Source organism: Myiozetetes cayanensis, unplaced genomic scaffold, assembly GCF_022539395.1.
Source record: "Myiozetetes cayanensis isolate MyiCay16 unplaced genomic scaffold, myiCay2020 scf6-25, whole genome shotgun sequence".
In the NCBI taxonomy this organism is placed as follows: Eukaryota; Metazoa; Chordata; class Aves; order Passeriformes; family Tyrannidae; genus Myiozetetes; species Myiozetetes cayanensis.
Window position 1 is genome coordinate 33317033 of NW_026087853.1, and position 22820 is coordinate 33339852.

Here is a 22820-nt window from a genome sequence, read left to right on the forward strand (position 1 = left end):
ACCCAACCTTACTGATTACCCTGACACTCTTTTACTGTAGGGTCTCATTAAGAGACTAGATAACTAATTTTTATGCCCAAATTTCCGTGTTGGACCATACAGATACACAAACATCTCGGTTTCTTACAAATTATTGATATTTATAAATGCTGCCTAGGGCTGTGCATTAGCTGACATTAGGTATGGGTTACTTTGGACTGTTTCTTTCAACTAGTGAAGCCTAGTCCCCTTGTTTGGTATCTCATTCTTTTCATCCCTTGTCATATATATTGAAAAGCAATATAGGGTAGGTGGGATCAAACAGTAAAGAACTGGGGGGGTTGATTATAATTTAGAATCACATTTCTTCAAATGTCTTCAAGACTGTCTTGGCTGTATATGATGAAACAGCTGTCATGAGATGGGCATGCAAAGTTGGGGGATGTTTTTAGTTGCTTTTGACCCTTGTCATCTTGAAATATTGGTGCTCGGCACATTTGTGGTTTTTCATTTATTTTTAAAGGGCTAAGATAAGTTTTACTGGCATAAGATTTGGATTTTTGGGTTTGGTGTTGCCTCAACTGTATTGTCTATCTGGGTTTACAGTTACAGTCTTGAAGCAGATATAGCCTGGTATCTTCTTGCAGCAGTTTAATTGCATCACTGAAACTGGAGGAGAGAAAAGATCTAATAGGTCATCTAATCTACTGCCTTAGGGCTAGTGAATGTTTATACTGTACAAAGAGCACCATTTTCTAGTGTAGCATAAATTAAGCATAGCCTTAGATAATAAAGATTTTACTTCTTCCCACAGGAAGCTGCTCTGTTCTCTGAACTCAAATTCAGGTTTTTTCTTTTTGTAATATTCAGCCTAACTTTCACTTCCTATTTCTAGGAGTTTATATAGTGAAATGCTTAACCCTCTCTCTCCTCCCTGCCCTGGTTAAATGGCACTGTCCTTTGCAGTGAAGAGAAATCCAGATACTATTGTCAGAGGACCTGTTCTCCTCTCTAATTAGCACTGATACTGGACAGCTTGGAAAGCAAGCACCATCACTATATCAACCATGAGGAGAATTTAAGAATTACTATATGGAGTCAAATAGACTGTCATTGTCTCTGGTCAGTGTTAGGTGAACCACTCACGAGGCAGCTGAGCATTGCAGAGCTGGTAAATACCCCATGTTCCATATGCAACCTGTATCTCAAGAACTGCATTTGAAATCTGAGTGTTCTACCTTCTGTTTAGTGCTGACAAACAGAAGACGTTCTCCTGAAACTCATCTCTTTTTTTGGAGCGTTTGCATCTTGCTTGGCATGTGTAAATCCTAATTAAGCTAGGGATCTGGAAAAGCAGAATGACTTCTAGTCTGGTGATTATTAGAGCACTTGACTGAGAATCTGTATGTGTCCAGTGAGTTTTTCTACTCTCAGTAAAACTGCATTGATAGGAGGGATTGCTAGTGCTGTTACCCCAGCCCACCTTGAAGAATTAAATGACAAAAATTAGATCCCTTTCTCAGTAGGGTAAGATGCAGGTTCAAATCTTCTCAGCCAGAGGCAGGAACCAAAATATGAACATATGGACTATTGAACAGCAGAAAAGTTGGTTTGTTTTTTTTTTTTAACATTTACAAACTGTCATTTGTCTGTCAGGGTTTTGTGTTTTTTTCTTTTTGCCCAAAGGTCAGTTTTTTGTTTGGGGGCAAGTGAAGGGTCTAGATCAACACAATATTACTGTGGCATGTCATTTTTAACACTGCCAGAGTGGGAGGTGATGACCATTCTCTAATCAGCATGGCTGGGAACTGTATTTTCATTCTTTTCATTCTACTTTTTCTGTTTCAGCCCCCTGCCTCCCTCCCCATTCCAGCCTTCAATATTCCAGCCTTCAATAGTCCAAATTATTTTTTTTACAGTTCTTAATCTAGGAAAACACTTGAGGATGTTTCCCACTTTCAAGAAATGTAATGGCTGCTTGTTTAGGAGCACCCCATCTCCACTGAGGAATCCAGGGGTTTTCCTCATTTCCAGAGTTGGGTTATTTCCAAATTCATTTGTGCCACTTAGTGATTTGGTTTTAGTTAGCAAGAATTTCCAGCCTGCATCCAGCTTACCGTGACAACCTTTAAGAAAACCACAGAGTGATGTAATGAGCCCATGCATGGAAAAATAAACAGCTCTGGAGAAACCAGCAGTAGCAGCCTCAAGTAAATATTCTGCAGTCACTGAGGTTTTGATAATGACGTTATTTGAAAGGAAGAATGAGTAATATATTAAGGTTAGCAGCTGAAGACAGGTTTGTGTGTGTGTGCCTAGTTTTTTAAAAAAAAAAGAAAAGAGAAAACTCATAGCTGTTTATTTCAAAATCTTACTTGGTGAATGAGGGCCAATTCCATGTGGCCTATTCTGCTCAGCTCTGGCATCCAGGCATTGTGCAGGCATCTCATGATGGCATTCCAGTGATAGCACTTTCTTCTGTCAGGAACTCTTAGTGGACAGAGTATAATTGTGAATGAGCTTTGAAAACAGGAATGGCGGTATTCACATTTCTTTTTCTTAATTGAGTCCACTTTGAGTCCACACTTAAGGGCTTTTCAAAGGGAGAAAAAACTTGAATACTGCATGTCTGTATGTACCCTGCCATCCACCCTGAAGGGAGGCTCTGTATTGTTGGGGGCAGTTTGTCTCCAGAAATTTGCACAGTGAGGTGGGGTGTGATTCTATCAAGTGTACTAACAGGATCTGGGATCTCTGGTTTGTCTGTATTCCTTTAAGTTTTTATGTACTTGCAGGGAAAAAAAATGGCAAGAAAACACCCATGGGCACCCCTAAAAAACCTCTCTCTAATACTCAGCTAGGACCATTTTGCTGCATGCCTTTCTTAATGATCAGGGATACTGATTGCTTCTAGGGAGAATATACTCATGGCTATGTTGCCTTAGCCAAATGGAGGCTTTCTAGGATACCATACATTAAAAAGGAGTCTGTTTTTGCCTATATTGAGTATCAGTGTAGTTCCTCTTGAGTCAGGTGAGCCCAACTAACATATAGCAGGATGTACACATACAGAGCACGCTGATTTGCCCTGGAAAAAGAATATGGCAGGAATATTGGTGGGATACCCCAAAAATAGCCCTGTTTGGACAAAAGTTTAATTTGTTATTAGGACTTTCCTTTTCAGAAGTGAGGATAAACCCAAGGAGCTTAAACACCTATATTATTTTCCAGAATGGGGAAACATTGCACCTATTTGCGTTGAATGTATAGTTATTTGAAGTTGGAGCAAATTTCCTCATGCCTTGAAAATGTGGAACGCTGCAGAGAACAAGGAGCCACAGGTAGATTCAGATGGCTCTTGAAAATCAAAGTAGTGTTTTGAATGGTGGCAGTTCTCACCTGTCTTTATCTCTTTATCTGCAGCCTTATTGTTTAGCTGTCTTGTCCTACTCTGGTGTACAGCTCTCTCCACCTTGTTATTTGAAGACATGTGAGGCCACAGACTTCTACTTCTCCTGCTGCTTTTCTCTAACTTTGTTACTACTAAACGAGTTGTGTTAGTTCCAAATTTATTGCCTCTCCATGCCAGTTGTGTTGATGTTACTGTTCAGATGTCTCGTACAGGACTGTAGGCTCTTTCCTAAAATCTGTGGCTGGTTAGTGTTAATCAGGATACCAAGTGGAGGAGATGGCTATTGCTTCGGCAGGAAAGCAGATTGGTTGAAAAGGGGATGTAGTCAGGCATAATTGTGCTTTAGCAACATCTGAATAAGATGTTATGGCAGAATTTGGACTGGAAAATGTTGGTGCCTGTGAATGATATTCTAATGCTGACTGCAGTCCTTCTTGATAAACATTTTGGTGCTTCTGTCTCCTCTGGGCATAACACCTGGGATTAGTTTGTGGCTTTTGAATTTCTCAATAGCTTAAGAGGAAAAAAGTGTCAATGATGGTGTCAAGAACAAGAGCTCACGGGAGGGAAAGAGTGTCAGAAAGCTTTTGCCTTTTCTACAATGCTCTCTTAAAGTGTCCTGTCCAGCTCTTGTCCTGCATATTGAGTCTGTGCCTCCCAACAGAGTGCTCCTCTGACCTGTCAAAATTCTTAGGCTAAAAATCTATGACTTCATTGTCCTACCTGCCACAACTATTTATCTTCAGACCTTTGTATTACTTCTCCCACCCCTTCTTTTTGTGAGTGTTTGGTTTGGTTTGATTTTGAATTAATTTTAATTTAGATTCTGGCTTGGTATCAAATGAAGCAATCTCAAGAGAAGCTCACTCCTGTTGAGTATAAAATGAAAACTTACTAATTCCATTACATTTTCACAACAAATATCTATGCTCTTATCTGCTGAGTTCCTGCTTCCTTACAAGCCAAAATGTGATGTTTCTTCCCTCCTTTTTATCCCGCCCTTCCCTCTGGCTCCATCTGTGGTTTGGGCATCCTTTCCTGTCTTGGCTGCTGCTTGGGAGGCCTCTGTCTCTTTCTCCCTCCTGGAAGTTATGAGAAGTCTGAGAAGGTATGATATGTGTGATGCCTAAGTGTGATTCTCCCACGGTCTCAGTGGGACAGGTGTTTGTGTGGTGAAGAACAGAGGCAGGGGGAATGGAAGAATCAGGACCAGGGCCCTTCCCAGACAGCCAGCAAACAAAGTCATAAATAACGTGCCATTGGGGACCAGTTACTCTGCTCTATGAAAAGGTGCAAAGTATACAAGTGGGAAAAATAACATTGTATAATAATCAGCATGCAACCATAGGTGTTAAACCATATGCAGCTAGGCAAATAAATGAAGCTCTCCCTGAGTGCTGTGCAATAAATCATTCCCAAAGAATTCAGTCACTCCCCCCTCCTTATCCCCCAAAGAAAGAAAACAAATTACTTTAGACTTGGAGTCATAACTGCTACTCTGCAGCTGCCAGTTAAGGCGAGTGGACGGGGAGCAGTAGGAGAGGGGCAAAGATATAAGAATCTGGGATAAAAACGTAAATAAAAAACAACCCTTCACTTAAAACCACTGATGATTAGGTGGGGAAGGGAAAGGAAATAAGGTCCAGCACCAGGCATTACCTGGACATGCAAGGACAAACTGAGTGTGGTCAACTTTGTGGAGTTTGTTTTGCTTTTTTAGCAGAAGCTGGTTCATACTGAAGGGGCTGCATTGATTTGCTGAAGTAATTCTATAGCAGCTCCTTGTTGTATGTAATAGCAGCATTCAGTATAGGCTTGTTGGTGGATCTGCAATTGAGACATCCATTTGAATCCAGTTGCTGCCTGCAGATAAACTGCGTGTATTGACTCACCTTCATGCCTCTCTTGAAATGTTCCTGTCAACTTCACAGCATTTCTGAGGTACCACAATCAAGGAGGAGATGTTTCAAAGTATCTGTCGTTACTAGCTCCTAGATAACCTCTGGAAAACATTTAGACCTAGGCTTCTCCTGAACCCAAAAACCCTGGTGGAGCTTACAAGTGATTTGCAAGGAGACAACTGAAGGAAAAAAAAGGTTCAGAACACAGATCAGTATATCCTAAGGAGCATCTGTTGTCCCCAGCTTTGTCCAAGAAGGCCATGGGTATTGCCTAGTACAGCATAAGGCTGTGAAGGAGTAGAGCTGCATTCTGGAACTTTGGAAAGCCTTACTCCTCCCATGAAGGCGTCTTTTGGTGCCAAGGTTAGAGTGAAGAGGTTCTCAGTGGGTCTTGGAAACAGAGTGAGTAGATAAGCGAAATGTGAGGCCCCACAGAAATATCAGCAGGGCTTATGGAGCAGCAGCATGGGAAAATATCATAGAATCATCTATGTTGGAAAAGACCCTTCAGATCAAGTCCAACTATTAGCCCAGCACTGACAAGTCCACCACTAAACAATGTCCCTAATTGTCATATCTATATGTCTCTTAAATGCCTCCAGGGATGGTGACTCAACCACTTCCCTGGAAAGCCTGTTCCAATGCTTGATAACTCTTTTGATAAAGAATTTCTTTTCTAATATCCAATCTAAACCTCCCCTGGTGCAGCTTGAGGTTGTTTGCTTTCATGCTCTCACTTGATACTTGGGAAAAGAGATCAACACCCACCTTACTACACCTCTTTGTATGTTGACTGTGTTCTCTTTCAAGCTGATGTCATCGGAGCTGTGAATCATGTTGTTGAAGTCCTGTGTATATTTTGGGAAGGAGGTGGGACTGCCATCTTCATGTTCCCTTTTTCTTGGTGGTCATCTCATTTTTGCATTTTACCAGACCACCAAAATCAGGAAGTGGTCAGTAGGAACATGGGAGTACATTTTGTGCTGCAGTTCAGGGGTGGCTAAAGTGCAAACTTTTCAGGCTGATGAGACAGTATGTAAGTAGATGGAAAGGCCTCTTTGTAGAAGATCCCAAGGGTTGTCTCTAAAGAGGAAAGAAGGCTGGGCAGAGAACCCACCTCCAGAGGCAAAAAAAGAGACAGGAATATGTTTAAAAAGCAAGGTAGCATTCAATCTCCTGGAACACTCGAGAGAGAAAGAGGTGTTAAACTGGCTGACCTCACTCTGGGTGAATGAAATGGCATTTTTCTGGTTTCACTAGTTATGATGCAGAGAAGTCTGTGGTCCTGGTGTCATCAGTTTCCCGCCTCACCTTAGGCTCACTGGACAGGTTCCAACAGCACAAAGCTGCAGCTTCTCTCTGGAGCTCAGACCTCAGAATGCATGGGCTCCCACAGATGGAGGGGCTATCGCCTATGTAAGGCTGCAATTCAGAGAAATCTTACTGGGATCATCAACTTCAGCTGTAGTATCATTCTATAGTACTTCCTTTGACTTTTAAGCCAGAACATGGAAGAGGGCTATAGCCGTCTCATGACACTGATGAAGTGAGAACTCATCATGGCTAATGTCTGAATTCCATGTTATCATGAACTTCCAAAGCCTGAATATTCTGCCCAGAGACATCTGACTCAAGCTAAATATCCAGAAGTAAGTGCTAGCACTCCTGTCAGAGGCAATTCCCTCTGCCTCCTTGTAAAGTGCTAAATATTACCAGAAAAAGCTGGTCTATCACTCCATGAAAAGGCCCATCGCACTATAAACCTGTCTCTCTTGCCTTCTTTTACTCACCAGTAGTATCATAAAAAAGAACATTGCTGTAGGTAGGAAGACCAGTCTGAACTGCTTTTTACCTGACTGTGACAGTTTCCAAAAGCTTTCTGTTTGGTGTCCTATAATTGCACATGTACAATACCATAAAAATAGCATGCTTGTATACTCTAGCCAGCAGAGGTAGTCAAGTTCTCCAATAATTGCTGTGCTAGTTGTTCCAGGCACTATTAAAAGCAGGTGTGGAAGTGAAAATAGTTTCCCAGTAAAGCTAAGGCTCCAGTGGAAACACCTATTGCTTCTTGTTTTATTGAACAGTATTCCTCAGTGTGGAAAGAGTGCAGTGGAAAAGGAGTATAAGGAAAATAAATGTGTTCAGAGACAGGTGGCTTATCTCAAAGCTAGGTATGCCTCAAGCTCACAGTGCTTAGAAACTATGTGAAATGGAAAAGAGGTATTAGGGAACAAAAAACACAGACTCTGTGTAGTGTTGCATCAGAATGACAAGGGCAGTGTCTAAGGTTGAAAGCTTTTCTACTGCTGAGGAACCACCCTGATATCAAGAACTGAAGAGGCTGCATTTTGATGCCAAACTTTCTCTCCTTAGAGTGTGGAAACTGTTGTCAATGTGAAGGTACTGCACAGCTACAGCTGTCATATAGAATCCAGGTGCATGTGGGAGGGATCAGAACCCAAAATCTGGAAACTTAAACCAGATCAAATATCTTCAAGATTTTAATCTGTGTTAGCAAAGAGGTTGCTTCACTCATTGAGGATCCGCTGGAGCTTCTCAGCCTGTATGAGGAGAGTGAAAAACACCTGAAAGGATCATGTAGTTTGTTCTTCCCGTTTTAACCTGGAGTCACATCTAGTTAATAGCAGCTCTGACACATGTAACCTGCTCCTAATGTGGCAACAGAGAACCCACTGCCTCTTCCAATTAGTGAACAGTTAATCACCAGGGCTTTTTTATATCAAACCTAAATCTCCTTTCTCCAAGTAAGCTGTCTGCTACTTGAACTATGCATGGGAGAAAAAAAAAATCTATGACTATCTATTTTTTTTTTATAGAACAGCTTTTATGTCTCAGAAGACTGAATGTCATCCCTAGACTAAACAAATTGAATTCTTTTGGCCTTTCCTCATAGATCAAGTTTCCTAGACCTTTGCCTGTTCCCTTTGCTCTCTCATGCCCTCTTGCCAAATGGTCCACCTCTCCCTCAAAGTGCAATGCCTAGAGCTTGTACACAGGGCTGACATAAAGATCACCAGTCCTTAGGGCCCCTTTCTTATGTGAAGCCCTTGTCATTACATCCCACAGCTAGATTCTCTTGTTTTGACTTTTTTGTTGTTGTTTGTAATGTCAGGAAGTTGCAGACTTTTTTTGTGGTTTACCTAAGTCCCTGACCAATTTTTTCCAAGTCTTGCTGTCTCGCCAGTAATTTCCTCTCAATGCGCTGGATTTCTCCTTGGTGGTTGTTATAGTTTGTACTTGTAAGTTGTGATCACACTGACTTAAAACCATTTATCAAGGTGACTTTGAATTCTTTCCTGAAGTTCAATATGTAAATTGGATACTCTGTTCCATTAACCAAATGGATCATTTAATTTGATACAAGTCTCATGATAGCTTTCTAAACTGGACTGTTTCACAGAGAACTTTTGAGATCTCTTGTCTCGGAGAGCGTATCTTTCTTAACCTGCGGTGCTAGACATCTCATGGTAACTGTATACAGTCTGCACTTTCCTTGTTTGCTTATGAGAATGACACAACTTATAATATGCTCTAATGAACTAGAATTTAAGCAGAGCTCTGTTTAATGCATTGTATGTTTGCAGGTTTTTTTCCAGGATGATGTATTATAGCCATAAAAAAAGCATTGGTCTTTTTCTGCCATCCTTCACCTAGTCTGACTACAGCTTTAGGAGAGCTAGGACTCTGTGACTGACTGCTTGAGATGGGATGGTAGAAAGAGTCCAAGGCCTGCCTGAAAGGCAGTTGAGTTAGAATTGCAAGGAAAGGTTGCTTTCAACTGACAGGTTTCAAGATGAGCCGGGTGGGGATCTTTATTCCTGCGTGGTTTGGAAACCCTGTGGAGAAGACTCCTTTCTTAGCTGGGCAGCACTACAGGTTCTGCCAAGTGAGCACAAGCTGAGCATCAGAAAGTCCTTCTAATCCCTGAGACAGTGCTTCCTTTAGCCAGTCCTCCTTATTTCAAGCTAGAGGGTAGATATTGAATAGGCTTCTCATCATGTAACAGTGGTGGGAATGCAGTGCAGCTTTATCTCTTGGAGCAGGAATAAAATGTCAGGGGAAGGACGTGTTCCTGGATAGCTGAAGTTTAATGAACCACTTGGAATAATGCATTTTTTAAACCTGTTAAACCTTTGCATTGTACTTGTTCACTGCTGGAACATGTAGCATCTGCTTTCTGTGTAGCCTATGCCTTGAGAAATGAAATGGAGTGAGTACCAAGGTAAAGCAAGGACTGCTCAACTGGTACAGTGTGGGAGCACCTGCAAGCCTTATTTTTCTTTCTACCTTTATATTAGCCAGAATACTCTGGAGGGACCACAGTTCCAGACAGAACAGGGTGGAGTGGGTATCAGCTCTGATGACTAACAGAGGTGTGGAGAGATTTATGCTATCCCCATGAGCTGTATTTGCTCAGCTGTTATTGTGCTCCTAGTAAACACAGAAGGGGTTGTTTCTCTCCCTCCACCCACAGCCCTGCTCAGGGAACAGGCAGCTAGTGCCTATTCACTGCGTTGCTTTGCTAGTCCTGTTAGCACTTGTGCATGTGCGTACCCAAGGATTTTCAAATTCTCTTTCCCCTCTGAGGTGTAAAGGATGCAGATTTGGACTGCTGATATAACCTGTGCTGAACTTATTTTGTGGAATGAGGCTGTGCTTTCTGGCCACAGCTCTTGTAATCTCCTTACTGGGATGAGGCACTTGTTCTTCTGGACTGGACCTGGATCCCGTTCACATTAAAACTCCCTTATACAATGTAAAAGCACCTTTGAGCTGGCATACGTGCTGTGATAAAATAACCAGTTCAGGGCTCTTCCACAGCAGTGTAAAGATGCTAAGTAAAAATGAGAAATCAACCCTGTCTGAATTAAGCTCCCCTGGGAGACAGGCAAACACTTTTTTCTCACTGAGAGGAAAACTGAGGCACAAAGACATTTAGTCCACATGTTTGGGTTGGCACAGGATGTCAATAGGAACTTGGCACTAGATATCTGTTCTGCTGCCCTTTGTTCTTTGCTGCACTAATTGCTCACTGAGGGGAAAGCTGGGAGTTGAACAAAAAAAATTTGGGGAAGATGTGCTCTATTTTTTTGAAACAGTATTTTGAAGTCAGGTTCCTGTTGCAGCACTAACAATTGGGGATTGGTCAAGAATTTTTCAGTAAAAGACCTTTTCCTCCCCTTGTGATGAATGCTTGTTCACTAAAACTGAAGCTTTTTGTGGGAACTCCATGGGAAAAGTTTCTCTGGTCCAGACAGAATTTCTATTCAAAAGAAATGAGGGAGGGAAAGAGAAGGAAATCTGCCCTGCCTGGCATGGCCTGTAGCTTTGGGGTTAGGCTATTCATATAGGTTCATTGGGGCTGGGCAGAAGCACAGAGGAAGAAGGCTAGATCCTCTCTTTTGCCCAGTTTGGAAGAAGAAATGCTGTCTCAAGGGTGTAGAGAACTCTCCAGGGTGTTTGATTTTGGTGTCACCGTGTCCCTCTTCTGTCAATTAAAAAAAAATTGTGGGTGCAGAAGAGCAATATTAAAAAAAATAATCTGCTGTGGTTTGATGGCATATCTTCCTTATGTCCCACCCAAATCATCCACAGCATCCTCACAGCCTCAGTGAATCATGCTTGGTCCTTTGGCTCTCATAGCAACGAGAGTTATGTGTCAGGAGAGCAGCTGGAGGAGGCTGCCTTGTCCCCAGAGCAGCATGTTGGCTGCATCTAGCTCTGCAAGCTGAGCATGAGAACTGTTAAGCACAAGCCTTTGGCTAGGTGCTGCTAGACACCCTCTCTTTGTAGAGTACACAAACAGCTTTGTAGAGTACACAAACCCCCCATCTCTTTAATAACCATATAGTTTATTAGACAGTCAGATGAGTCCTTTACCTCATCCATCACTTTTATTTTTATTGTGCAAACACTAGATATATGTTTGAATGTGTGTACTTAAGGGACCAGGAATGAGAGACCTTTTTATGAATCTGACCATGTATTTCTCAGAAGGCCATTACTAAGGGGAAAATTGTTGCAGAAATAATGTGCAACTGCAGATGTCCAAGCCGTGTTTTCCTGTAATACCTCATGACTTCAGAGGCAATTCTTTAAAAATATGTTTTAATGAGTGTTACAAGCAGCCAAGAGTAAGAAGGAACAAACAGATTTTAGAGCTGAGCAGTTAAGGTAAAATGGATATTTCTGCCAGTGATTCTCAGCTTTGTGTATGTGCATACATTCCCTAATTTTTTTTTTTTTTTTTTTTACTGTCATTGGATCTTTTATAAGGTTTGCTGTCTTACAAAGGTTTTGCTCCCCAGCAAAAGCAAGTTGGCAAGTTTAGTTTCTTTGCTGATGGTTGTCTTCAGAAAGAGCAGAGATGGCAGAAAACAGCAGAATGTGACAGTGCCTTTAAAGTAAAGAAATAAATGGATATAATACTGTTTTTTGTCCTAGGAAGACTGTGTTCACCTTGCTGTCTTAAACATTCTTTCTCTAAATGCTTAGTTTAGGGAAAGAAGGAAAACCTTTCTTTATCTTTCTGTGCCTGCAACTCCCATTAACAGGGAATAGGCTTTTAAGTACCCTGTGAGTATAATAAATATATGCTACTTCCTAAGATGACAGCCTAATTTCATACCTGGAATTAAACTTTCTAGCTTGGCCATAGGCTTTCACTATTCTCCATGAACGTGGCCTTGGCAACAACAGCGAAGTTTCCAGTAAGCAGTTTGACTGGAACAGGCAGTCTTCAGTGTCCTGGAGCTGGGATAGCATTTGATGGTCCCTTCGTTACTCACGAGACCATCTTTCAGGGTGACAGTGCATGCAGTTCATGCCAAGTCCCATACTAGGGAAGCTGATGGTATGGATTTCCCAGCTGATTTTGCTGGCTTTTGAATACCCCAACTGTTAATACTCATGTTTATTTTTTAAGGGAATTAAGTGCTGTTAGAGTGGTAGCCTGGAGGAAAGAGCTTCTCCAGGGGCTACTCTTAGTTAATACATTCTGCTTTCTAGACAGATGTCACTGAAGGAACTTTCCACAAGGCTGTTTGCTATTTCCACAATGTGTTTGCTATTCTGATCTCCTCTAGCTCAGGAAAGGTATGGTGGATCTGGAAAGGGTTCAGAGAAGAACTGTCAGCTGAGACGCTTGGGCATGTAAAAGAGACAAAGTAGAACTCTGTAATGGAGGGAGGAACTTTCATAGCAGCTTCTTCTAGATGTATACTAGAAATGAGAAAAGTGTGATCTCCCTGCTATTTCAATTGTACTGCGCCATTGCTAATGATGAGCCACTGAATTCTGGTGACAGTGGCAGAGTTTGCATCATGATATCTATTTGATATCAACTGAACAAAGGCTTTAAGATTTGTTTCACTCAGCCTTTAAACACCGTTCAAACAGAAACAGCTACCAGTTAGTTACATATTCTGGTAGTAAAATGTTGTGACTATTCGGTTCCCGCAAATTTCTGTGTAATATGTGCACAAAGTTTTTTTCATTTTTTTTATGGCGTAGCACAAATGTGTGTGTATGTACATTTATTTTGTGTAATTTGCATACCTAACTGCAAATGTATGTAAAATAAGATACTAATTCATTAAAGATATTTATTATTTTTTTCTTGATTTCACTAAAAGTAACATATTTCTCTGTTCTGACAAACAAAGAAAACCCACTGTATTTTGTTTCTCAGTAATTTTACTGCTAGTTTTACAAGACTCAAAGGACTTGAGAAATCTTGTTTTGACTTTGTGCACTCAGAAAGCTTTGGGGATTTAGATAGAAAAATTCCTGGAATGTAGTTCTTTTTAGCAGAAGTTTTTTTCTTTTGCTTATAATATAAAGATGATATGGAATTTTGCCCCTGTTTTTTTGCTTCCCAAGCTGCATGAATGATTCACCTCACCTGATGGCCAAGGTGTCAACTGGTGTTGGCAGACTGTGGGTAAGAGGGGGCCTCTCTGATGTAAGTGGTTTGTTAGAGAGCCTGCAAGCCTCTCACTCAATGACTTCTCTGTCCACATACAGCTTGGGAACAGTTGCGGGGTCTTTTTTTTTTTTTTCAGATATGAAAGTCTGTCAGCAAAGTGAAGTCAGCTTAAATATCAGCTGAGGCTTGAGCTCCCTTTCAGTTTTTGTTGACTTTATCCCCTCCTGCTCCTTCCTGGTCAAGTTTTTCTCTGCTTGAGTCAGACTTGCTGACACTTCAAAGTTTTTATTCTGTGTTTTGAATGTATGGGTTTGTGTGTGGCAAAGTTCAGGTTGCCCTTCACATTCCCAGCCTTGACAGTGATCTGAAATGCTGAGGAGAGTTGAGGCCATTTTGGGTTTCAAGACTCTTTCAGCTGCTACAGTTCAATTTCAACCAGTAGAAGTTCTTCTGGTACCCAAGCATGCTGTACTGAGGGGATACTGTGCAGATCTGCTGGAGTTTTTTGTTGTACCTGCTGCTACCAAGCTGTGGAATTCTAGCTGTGAATTGGTACCCCTTCTGCTCCCCAAATAATGGAACAAAAATTACTCTCTACACCATAATTTATCACCAAAATATAAGACATAACTGATGGTGTACAGACAGGCAGGCAAAATACAAGCAAAGAGTGAGTGTATGTTAGTTGTATGCTGAGCCAGACCCGAGAGCAGGGATGCTGAGGTCATGCCGTGTCTGCTGGCTGATGGTGCAAACATCTAAAGATTTGGGATGAACCTGTGGTCTTGTTGCTGGTCCATGTTGAAGAATTTTCTGTATTTAAAGCTTGAGGGAGTTCTTGCCTGTGGCAAGGAGTTATGGGTCTTGTGCCTTATGTGTAAAAAGAAAAGAAGAAACACAGTAAACTGCAAGGAAAAGGAAGGCTAGGGAAGAAGAGGACACTTCTGGGCTTCTTCTGTTCTTTGGCTCATGCCAAAGAACTACCTCTCTACTCTGTTCTCTGATGTCTTTGGAAATACTCTTTTCTGTGTAATAAGTTATTAAGGCACTGGGCCTTACCTACCCCTTGGTAGGAAGCAGTGTTGGGTGCCCTTTGTTTTCCAGGGCAGGAAGGTGATGGCAGTGTGGGCAGAACTGTTCCCATTCTGTTCCCTGCTGAGGTGTGTGCAGGTGCTGTCTGCACTGGATAAGGAGGTGTTAAAATAATAGCATAACAACATAATAGTATCTCTCCAACGTGATCCCAAGAGGAGCAGGTTGATAGGGAAGAGTGTGGGGAAGGGCAGGGTGTTTGTCTTCTTTGTTTAAGCGGAAAATACAAGTCACAATTTAGGATCCATCAGTTTGCAAAAACATAATCTGGGAAATGCTCACTTCATGGCTGCAGTAATAGTGAATTATTGTTATCTGATAGTTGAGTTCCATAACCCAAGTGATCAGGAAGAGTTTTTCCTGCTGTTTCTGACATGCTGGGCACTTGGCAGTCAGTGTCTGTAATCCATAATCTTGTGCCACAGCTAAATGTAGGAGAAAGCTCTCGACACAGAAGGCTCTGAGTTCCTAGGGATCTAGACATACTGGTGTTTGATGAGAAGGAAACAGACACAAAGGGCTCCTGATGTGAAGGATACCTATATCCTGCTGAACAGAGGAAAGTGATCTTGATTTGGTTTTTTCCCCACTCCCTCCAACCTCCCCTCTGTCTTTCAGAGAAAGTTCACTCCTGCGACCAGGAAAGGCAGAGCGCCCTGGAGGAGGCCAGGCAGAATCCCCGTGAGGGTATTGTCATCCCTGAGTGTGCTCCTGGAGGACTCTACAAACCAGTGCAATGCCACCAGTCTACTGGGTACTGCTGGTGTGTCCTGGTGGACACGGGACGGCCCCTGCCTGGTACTTCCACTCGGTAAGAGCTATTGGCAGGCCTGGTGAGGTGCTGGAGAAGATAAGATATATAAAAACCTCAACCTATTGCAATATCAAATCAGTTCCTCACTCTAGAGCAGTCAGCTCTGCACTACCTTCCTTAGAGCTAGCAATGCCATATGTGATGTTTCCCGTTGAGTGTTACTATGCAGCTCCCTCTCCGTAGGAGTTGGTGGATAGAAACTACTGTCCTTACTCTTCTCTGTGTTAGGTACTCATGCAAAACAGCCTTTTTTGTTTTGTGATTTGAAGCTTTTGGGAGGTGTCAGGAACTGATGCTTTGCTTCAGTACAGATTATAGGCACGAGCAGTGAAAAGGCTCTGCACTAGTGGCTTTGCATTATCATCTGCTTTTTAATTCCATGCTGTAGCCACTTGAATCCTGACCATTATGGATTTAGAAGAATGCTTGGTTGTGAATTGGTAAATTTTAAGCAAGTGATAGATTTTTTTTTTCAGTTATCTGTATCTTAAAACTACCTGGAGAATCTTCTCTCACTTGGAGTTTGGAAACAAACGGTGGGTCTGGCAAGCTGTAAAAACAGGCCAGTAGGAGCTGGGACCTAAACTCTGATAGATACAGTGATTCTGTAGAGCATGGACAGCTTTGAAAAAATAACAGCCTATGCCCACAAGGAATGGAAGAGGGCCTTGTGATCTTCGTGGGTTTCAGTTGGTAGCTGGTACTGGACTTCAAAGTATGTTCTTCCTTCTCTTTCCACTTCTGCTGCTGTTGCTGACTGTCCATAAACAGACAGATGCTTGAGAATCTTATTTCTTCTGCAGGTTTATTGGTTTCCCCTGCAGTAAGCAGATAAGGCACAACGCACTGGTGACCATGTGATGTCATTAAAGCTGTGTCACATAATTCAGCTTGTGCTCTTCTCGATTTTCAGCTATGAGACTCCAGTGTGTGAAAGTGATGCCAGATCGAAGAGCACAGAGGTGGATGATCCATTCAAGGACAGAGAACTTCCAGGTCAGAGGAACAAGATCCTGTCTCTCCCTTCTTACCTTGTCTTACCTTGCGACTCTTAAGAGGCCAAGAATATTGTTGAGGAGATGGGGGACTTTCCTCATGCATGCTTTACAATGGGGTTTATTCTGTGTTATTTTGGATTATCTCCTGTTTCAGCAGTGAGCTGGAAAAGGCTGGGAGTGTCCTGGAGGGCCTGTTTATTGCCTGTCTGCCAATCTGAAAACATGTCTGTTTGAAAACATGTCTGCGATCAGAATTTTCAGGGAAGAAACCTAGATGCCAAAAAAGGTTGGGGGAAGAATGGGCTCAGCATTGAATGTTCTTCAAATTCTGACCAGGACAGGACCCTTTCCATTTAGCAGGGCTTTTCAGCAGCTTGGTGCCCCTTGAGTCATGAAAGAGGACACAATTGGCGATTATTAGTGGACTGACTTGGCTCCCTGACACTGCGTGGACCACGCGGGATGGCTCCTCACTTAGCTGGTCTTTATCCCTCATTTTTTGTCTGGGTTGCACTTTATTTCCCAATGCTGCTTGTTTTCTGTTCTGCTTTTCCCTGACAAGACATAATTTACTGCTTGCCCACCTTTTTTCTGCTAGGAACATTTGCTGGGCATAGCTGTCTGTGTGGCTCTTAAAAATGCTATCCCATCTGCCTGTGTTCTGTTTTTTCCTTCCTAGTGCCTTTCTAAGGAGCAGAGTGATGGGGTCCTCACTGACATTGAGTCAACCATTGCTCTTCCGGGTGGGGACTGCTTGAAAATAGAAGCTACAGTGGGTCCCTCTCCACCATGAGGGAGTGGTGGAGACCAGTAAGTCTGCAGAAAAAGCTTTTAGCTCTGGATCAGCTTTACTTTCTGCTGGTCCTCTCTTTGGCTAGCATAAAATGAGTTGTTCCTGAGCAGGTTAGCAAAGGAAATGAGATTTGTACCAGATCTACCTTCTGTGTCTTCTAAGTCTCTTCCTGCTGGCTCCTGACCTCAGACCCCAGAGTTTTCTGCTTAGCAACTCTGCCCTCAGCAGGGCTCTCTCCTATGCAGCTCCTCATTTTCACAAGTCATGTAGAAATTTCTATCTGCCTCTCTCTCTCACGTTCAAAGGAAATGGACCAATTGGTTCAAGTTGGATGATAGTGGGAGGGAAACCAGCTAAATGATTGCATTAAGGCTCATTTCCTTAGGAAATCACACTGAAATAGAATAACCTTACTTCCTTGATCTCCCCATCCCCTTCTCCCATTGCTTTATTGCCTATCCTTGCACTTCATCCCTGCCTCTCCAGAGCTCCTCTGTGAAAATCCTTTGCTCATGGGCTTTTTCTTTGAGACTCTATTGCTGATCTCAGACAGAATGGTTTAATTTCCCTTCTTCACTGAAACCAGACAAGGGGACAGGAACTGCTTGACGCAGAAGAAGACACAGGATGTTCTGTAGCTTAGTGGTCTGGTTCCAGTATTAGACTGCAGGAGAGTTGCCCTCTCAGCTGAAGCCACTTTTCCGTGCCTGAGTAAACTTTAAGTTCTGCATTTGGCTGCATTGGTTGGCATGATTGTTGCCCAGAGAAGTTTTAGATGTTCCAGCCCTGGAAGTGTTCAAGGCCAGGTTGGATGGGGTCCTGAGCAACCTGATCTGGTAAATGACCCATGGCAAGGGGGTTGGAACTAGATGATCTTTAAGGTCCCTTGCTACCCTAACCACATGCTGTGATTCTGTGATGATTCCTGTCACTGAAAATACCCATCTATGGCGAGATGAGAAGATGGAGGATCTGATCCTGATTTGTCTGCCTGAGAGATGCTGTGCTGCATGATCTTTTTTATGCAGTCTTGAGGTTTGTTTGATTAACTGCTCTTGTATGCAAAAATTCAGAACTGCAGAGAGAATGTTTCTTTTTGGTTTTTGTTTTTTTTTTTTCTGCTCTTATTTCTTAGTAGAACTGAATTTTTAGAAAAATCCCTGCTTTAATTTGAGATTGATTGTTCCATTTGTATGTAGTTCTGTCAGAGGACCCCTTACTTTATTCCTCTTCTGGAGGTTTTACCATTCTTTAGACTCTCAGTGCTGCAGGCAGTGTGCTGCTTGGCCTGTGTGGAGAGACCTTGCAGAGGCCAAGGTGAAGGAAGCATAAATTCAGATCCTTGCACACGTACACATACCCTATTCACAAACTGTCATGACTGTGACCAGAAGAAAAAAAGAAAGAAGGAAGGAAAAAGTTGCTTGTACATAGCAAATGGCAAGCTGCTAATTCCTGCAGATTGCGAGATGCTGTGACCCCAGGGAGATGAATTCTAGCAAGTAGTTTTTCATCCTTTTCATTACCTCAACAGAAAGCTCCTTTAAGTGAGTGGTCTACTCTGGCTGCAATAGCAGTTTACCCATTACAATGCTGACATTTTCTGGATCATGTGCCAAACAAGTGCTGAGGGGTGTGCGTGTGTGTAATGTGCATAATACGCAGACAGGCAAAGGACTATTGCTTAGCTATTGCAGAGGGCAGAGCCTGTAACGCTGCAAAGGAGGGAGTTTTTGTCAGATCAGTTTGCAAACTGCTTTCAGCTGTCAAGGGATGACAGTAAGTTTCTGGTACTCTCTTTGGGGTACATGTGCTTCTGTCTTGTTGAAGAAAAGCAGAAAGTGTTAACACTTCTATATGTTTCTGTGGGAGGCTGTTTTCTGATATCTGCTGCCTTAAGCAGCTGAATAATTGGTGTAGTGCATGGTGGTTTGGGGAAAGAGGTGAGGGATATACTTATGACTTCATTATCACATCAGAAGAAGACAATAGGATGAGAGGGTGGTGGGTTTTGGACAATAGTTTCGAAGGTGGTGGGTTGAGGTTAAGCATGCTTGTTCTGTGGTAGGCTAGAGCAATTGTTACAGTATTCAGGTGGTAATAAATGAAGCACGCTTTAAGAAGCAAGGAAACAGCATAGATTGCTTTTCAAAGGTAAGGAGATGGAGAGTTTCATCATAACAGACTGGCACTGTTTAGGATAGGAGGTTCTGTCAGTCTGTGGTATAAGATGGTGGGGAGCCAGGCAGCCTCAGCACTAAGTAATGGAAATGGTTACCGAGCTCATCTTCAACATGCTTTATCCTGCTTAAGCCAGCAGTGACTGGGGGTGACTACCACATATTGACTCAGGTTAACATATTTCCTATGACTATGATCATGCAAAGAACTGAGTTATTGTGGTAGGTGCTGGTAGGCAATGCTCTCTATGCCTGAAGACGAGAGTGCAAGCGGCAGAGCTTGCTTTGTGCTCTGTGATACTTTAAGCATGTATGTTTAAAATATTCTTATCATACTTTTAACATGTCAGTTAGGACCTCAGAACAACCATGTTTGCATTGCAAGATGACCCAGGAGGTAGTGAGTTGTTTTGTAAACTTCTCTGCAAGTGTCACCATGGGAACTCCTGTCTGCCAGGTGCTTTGAGCACATCCCTGTGGTTTTGCTGGTAGAGAACTGGATGAGACCATAAAGCTAACCACACAGTCTTCCTGCCAGATATTGTTGATGACCCTGCATGCGCCTGGACAAAAGCTGCAGGACAAATTGCCAGGCAGAGAATCCCACTGAGGGATTCTTCTGCCTTTCCTTAGGGACTGTGTTGATGGCTGCCATCTTATAAACAATAGAGGTTCTGGATGATCTTTGCTGAATTGGGGTAGGAGACCAAGCCTGTGTGTTCTTGCATTAAATCTCCTCTTTTCTTTTTGCAGGCTGCCCAGAAGGGAAGAAAGTTGAATTTATTACCAGCTTACTTGATGCTCTGACGACAGACATGGTACAGGCTATTAACTCAGCAGCACCTACTGGGGGTGGGAGGTGAGTCCAGGAAGCACTCTGGTTGAATGCCACCCAGGTGATCGCAGAGGTCTGGGTGTCCGTGAGGTGGGGGCAGGAGGGTAAGGTGTTGCTCTGACTAATTTGGGTTCCTCTGGGTTGCTGGGAGAGGATCTGAGGCTGAATCTTCAGAGACTGCTTTGTCCTGTCATCCTAGCACTGACTGCCTCCTCCCACCCCTCCTCCCTGGCAGCTGCTCCACCATAAAGGTTAGTATAGGCCATTTGAAGTGTGAAATGAGAGCTCAGTGGGAGGAAGTGGCTTGTTCTTTTGTCCCTTGGTGCATGAAAAGACCTAATAAAATGCAAATGGATTGAAGGACACCGTGTGGCCTAGTGGCTAGCACAGGGACTGAAGAATGTGAACTGAATTCTTGGCAGTACCAGTGCTGTGGTTTTGCTGTGAGGCTGCAGCCAGCCGCCGATGAGGAGAGGAGCTATTTTTTATGGCCCTCCCATCTGACCAGCTGCCTGTCCACCCCTTTTGGAAGGAGCAGCACGTCAGGCCTGTTGAAAGAGATGGACACAACTCTCTTTCTGGGGAACTGCTGGAAAACTGAGGCTGTGTCTCCCCCTCCTGCTTTATAACAGCAGATCCCTTCAGCTCAGCAGCTTCAGTGCTGCATTGAGACAGGCCACTGAGAATGAACTGTGATGGATTTAAGAAACGCAACATTGGCTAGGCAAGGCTTCTATGGTTCTGGATTCACCTGACTGTAAAAGGAACCAGTATTAGTGTAGCATGCAGGGATGCCATAATGGCTAATGTGCTTATGTTCATAGGGGTCTAGAGATGAAGGTGCCTCTGTGCATATGTTACTTCCGTGGGTATTGCTCCAACATGTTGAGAGTAATGTTGATCCCCTGCTTTCCTCTTCCATAATGGAAAAGGAATCAGTGCCATCTTTAACTATTCAAGGTCCTGGGTGGCACCTCTTTGTCCCTCAGCTTCATTATGGATTGCTTGTGAACTCAAATCCGTTTAACTTTGCCTTTGGATCTTATAAATCAGGCCAGTGACTGAGTGCCTGCATGCTGAATATTCTGTAACCTGTCTAATTAGCAGTATATGCCTAGCATGTCTGTATTCATATAAACAAGATGAAAAATGCCCCAAGGATGGGAAATACATCGTTCTCTCCCAGACTTAAGCATTCCAATGTCAATTCTGTCTAATTTGCATGGTTAAAATGCAGCGGGGAAGGGTGGTGGGAAGCCCTGGAGAGTATATGATATTTATTTGGCATCTTTGGCACTGGGACTGAAACACAGACAATGTAAATCATCACTCTTAAAATAAAGCTTAATATAAACCAGTGTTGTAGAGACCAGAGATATATGCCCCCTCTGCACTTCTATAAACCAGCAGGCTTGCTTCCTAATGTTCCTTAAGCTTTGTGTAATTCTTAGCTTTCAATAGAGGCCTTTCTGGTGGAATTTTTCACTGCCCAGGTCTTCACATAATTGTCACATGGATTTATTTTCCACTCCAATGTCAGCAGCCCAGTTGTGAGGGGAAAATTAAATCTTTGAGCAGGCTGTCCTTGTTAAGGTGAAAGACTGCCCCTACCCAAATATTCTGCATGCCTATCACCATGATTAAATTCAGGTAACTGCTCTGGTGTAACTTTCCATGTGCATCAGCTAGGCTAAGCATGTACACATGTCAAGCTTTTCCAACCCAACATACCATGATGGAACCATTTGTTTTTTAAAAGTAATTTCAAGGATTTTTTGGTACTTGTATAAAAATTTAATTGATACATATTTCATTTCATATGGTTTTGTGGAGTTGGGAAGCTGCCTCTCTGCAGTGAATCCTGCTTTCCAAGAGGCCCAAGGGAAGGAATATCCTGAGCCCTCACTTCAGGAATTGGCTTCTGGTGTACTCTTTGCTGGGTAAAAACTAGTGGGATGGCCAGGCCCAGAGAGTGGCTGGTGGCCAGTGACAAGTGGTGTTCCTTAGGGCTCAATATTGGATAAAAATTATTTAAAATATTAAACCCTATTTAATATCTTCATCAATAACCTGGATAAGGGGATCGAGTCCTCCCTCAGCAAGTCCACAGATGACACCATGCTAGGTGGGAGTGTTGATCTGCTGGGTAGGAAGGGTAGGAAGGCTCTGCAGAGGGATCTGGACAGGCTGAATCAATGGGCTGAGGCCAGTTGTATGAGGTGCAGTAAGGTGAAATGCCAGATCCTGCACTTTGGTCACGACAATCCCATGCAGTGATACAGGCTTGGGGAGGAGTGGCTAGAAAGCTGCCTCTAGGAAAAGGACCTGTGAGTGCTGGTCAAGAGCCAGCTGAACGTGATCCAGCAGTATGCCTGAGGTGTCCAGGAAGACCAACGGCATCCTGGCCTGTATCAGCAATGCTGTAGCCAGCAGGACCAGGGAAGTGATTGTCGTCCTGTACTTGGCACTGCTGAGGCCACACCTCAAGTACTGTGTCCAGTTCTGGGCCCCTCACTATGAGAAAGACATTGAGGTTCTGGAGTGTGTCCAGAGAAATGTAATGAAGCTGGTGAAGGGTCTGGAGAGTAGTAAGTCATATGAGAGGCAGCTGAGGGGCCTGGCAGTGTTTAGCCTGGAAAAAAAGGAGGCTGAGGAGAGACCTTATTTCTCCCTGTAACTGTCTTTCAGGAGCTTGTAGAGGGATGTGGGTCGGTCTCTTCTCCCAAGTCATAGGATGAGAGGAAATGGCCTCAAGTTGTGTCAGGGGAGGTTTAGATTAGATATTAGGAAAAACTTTTTCACAGAAATGGTTGTAAAGCATTGGAACAGGCTGCCCAGGGAAGTGGTGTAGTGACCATCCCTGGA

General features: G+C 43.0%; 1 protein-coding gene across 7 annotated transcripts in view; it reads left to right on the forward strand.

The window, feature by feature from the left end:
* SMOC1 (SPARC related modular calcium binding 1) overlaps window positions 1-22820 on the forward strand; it is a 132286-nt gene that overhangs the window by 89639 nt on the left and 19827 nt on the right. For all 7 annotated transcript variants that reach the window (XM_050335177.1, XM_050335178.1, XM_050335180.1 and 4 more), the window contains 3 exons: window positions 14954-15146; window positions 16063-16145; window positions 19874-19979. In XM_050335177.1, the coding sequence (XP_050191134.1) occupies window positions 14954-15146; window positions 16063-16145; window positions 19874-19979 (382 nt within the window). The remainder of the gene's footprint in view (window positions 1-14953; window positions 15147-16062; window positions 16146-19873; window positions 19980-22820) is intronic.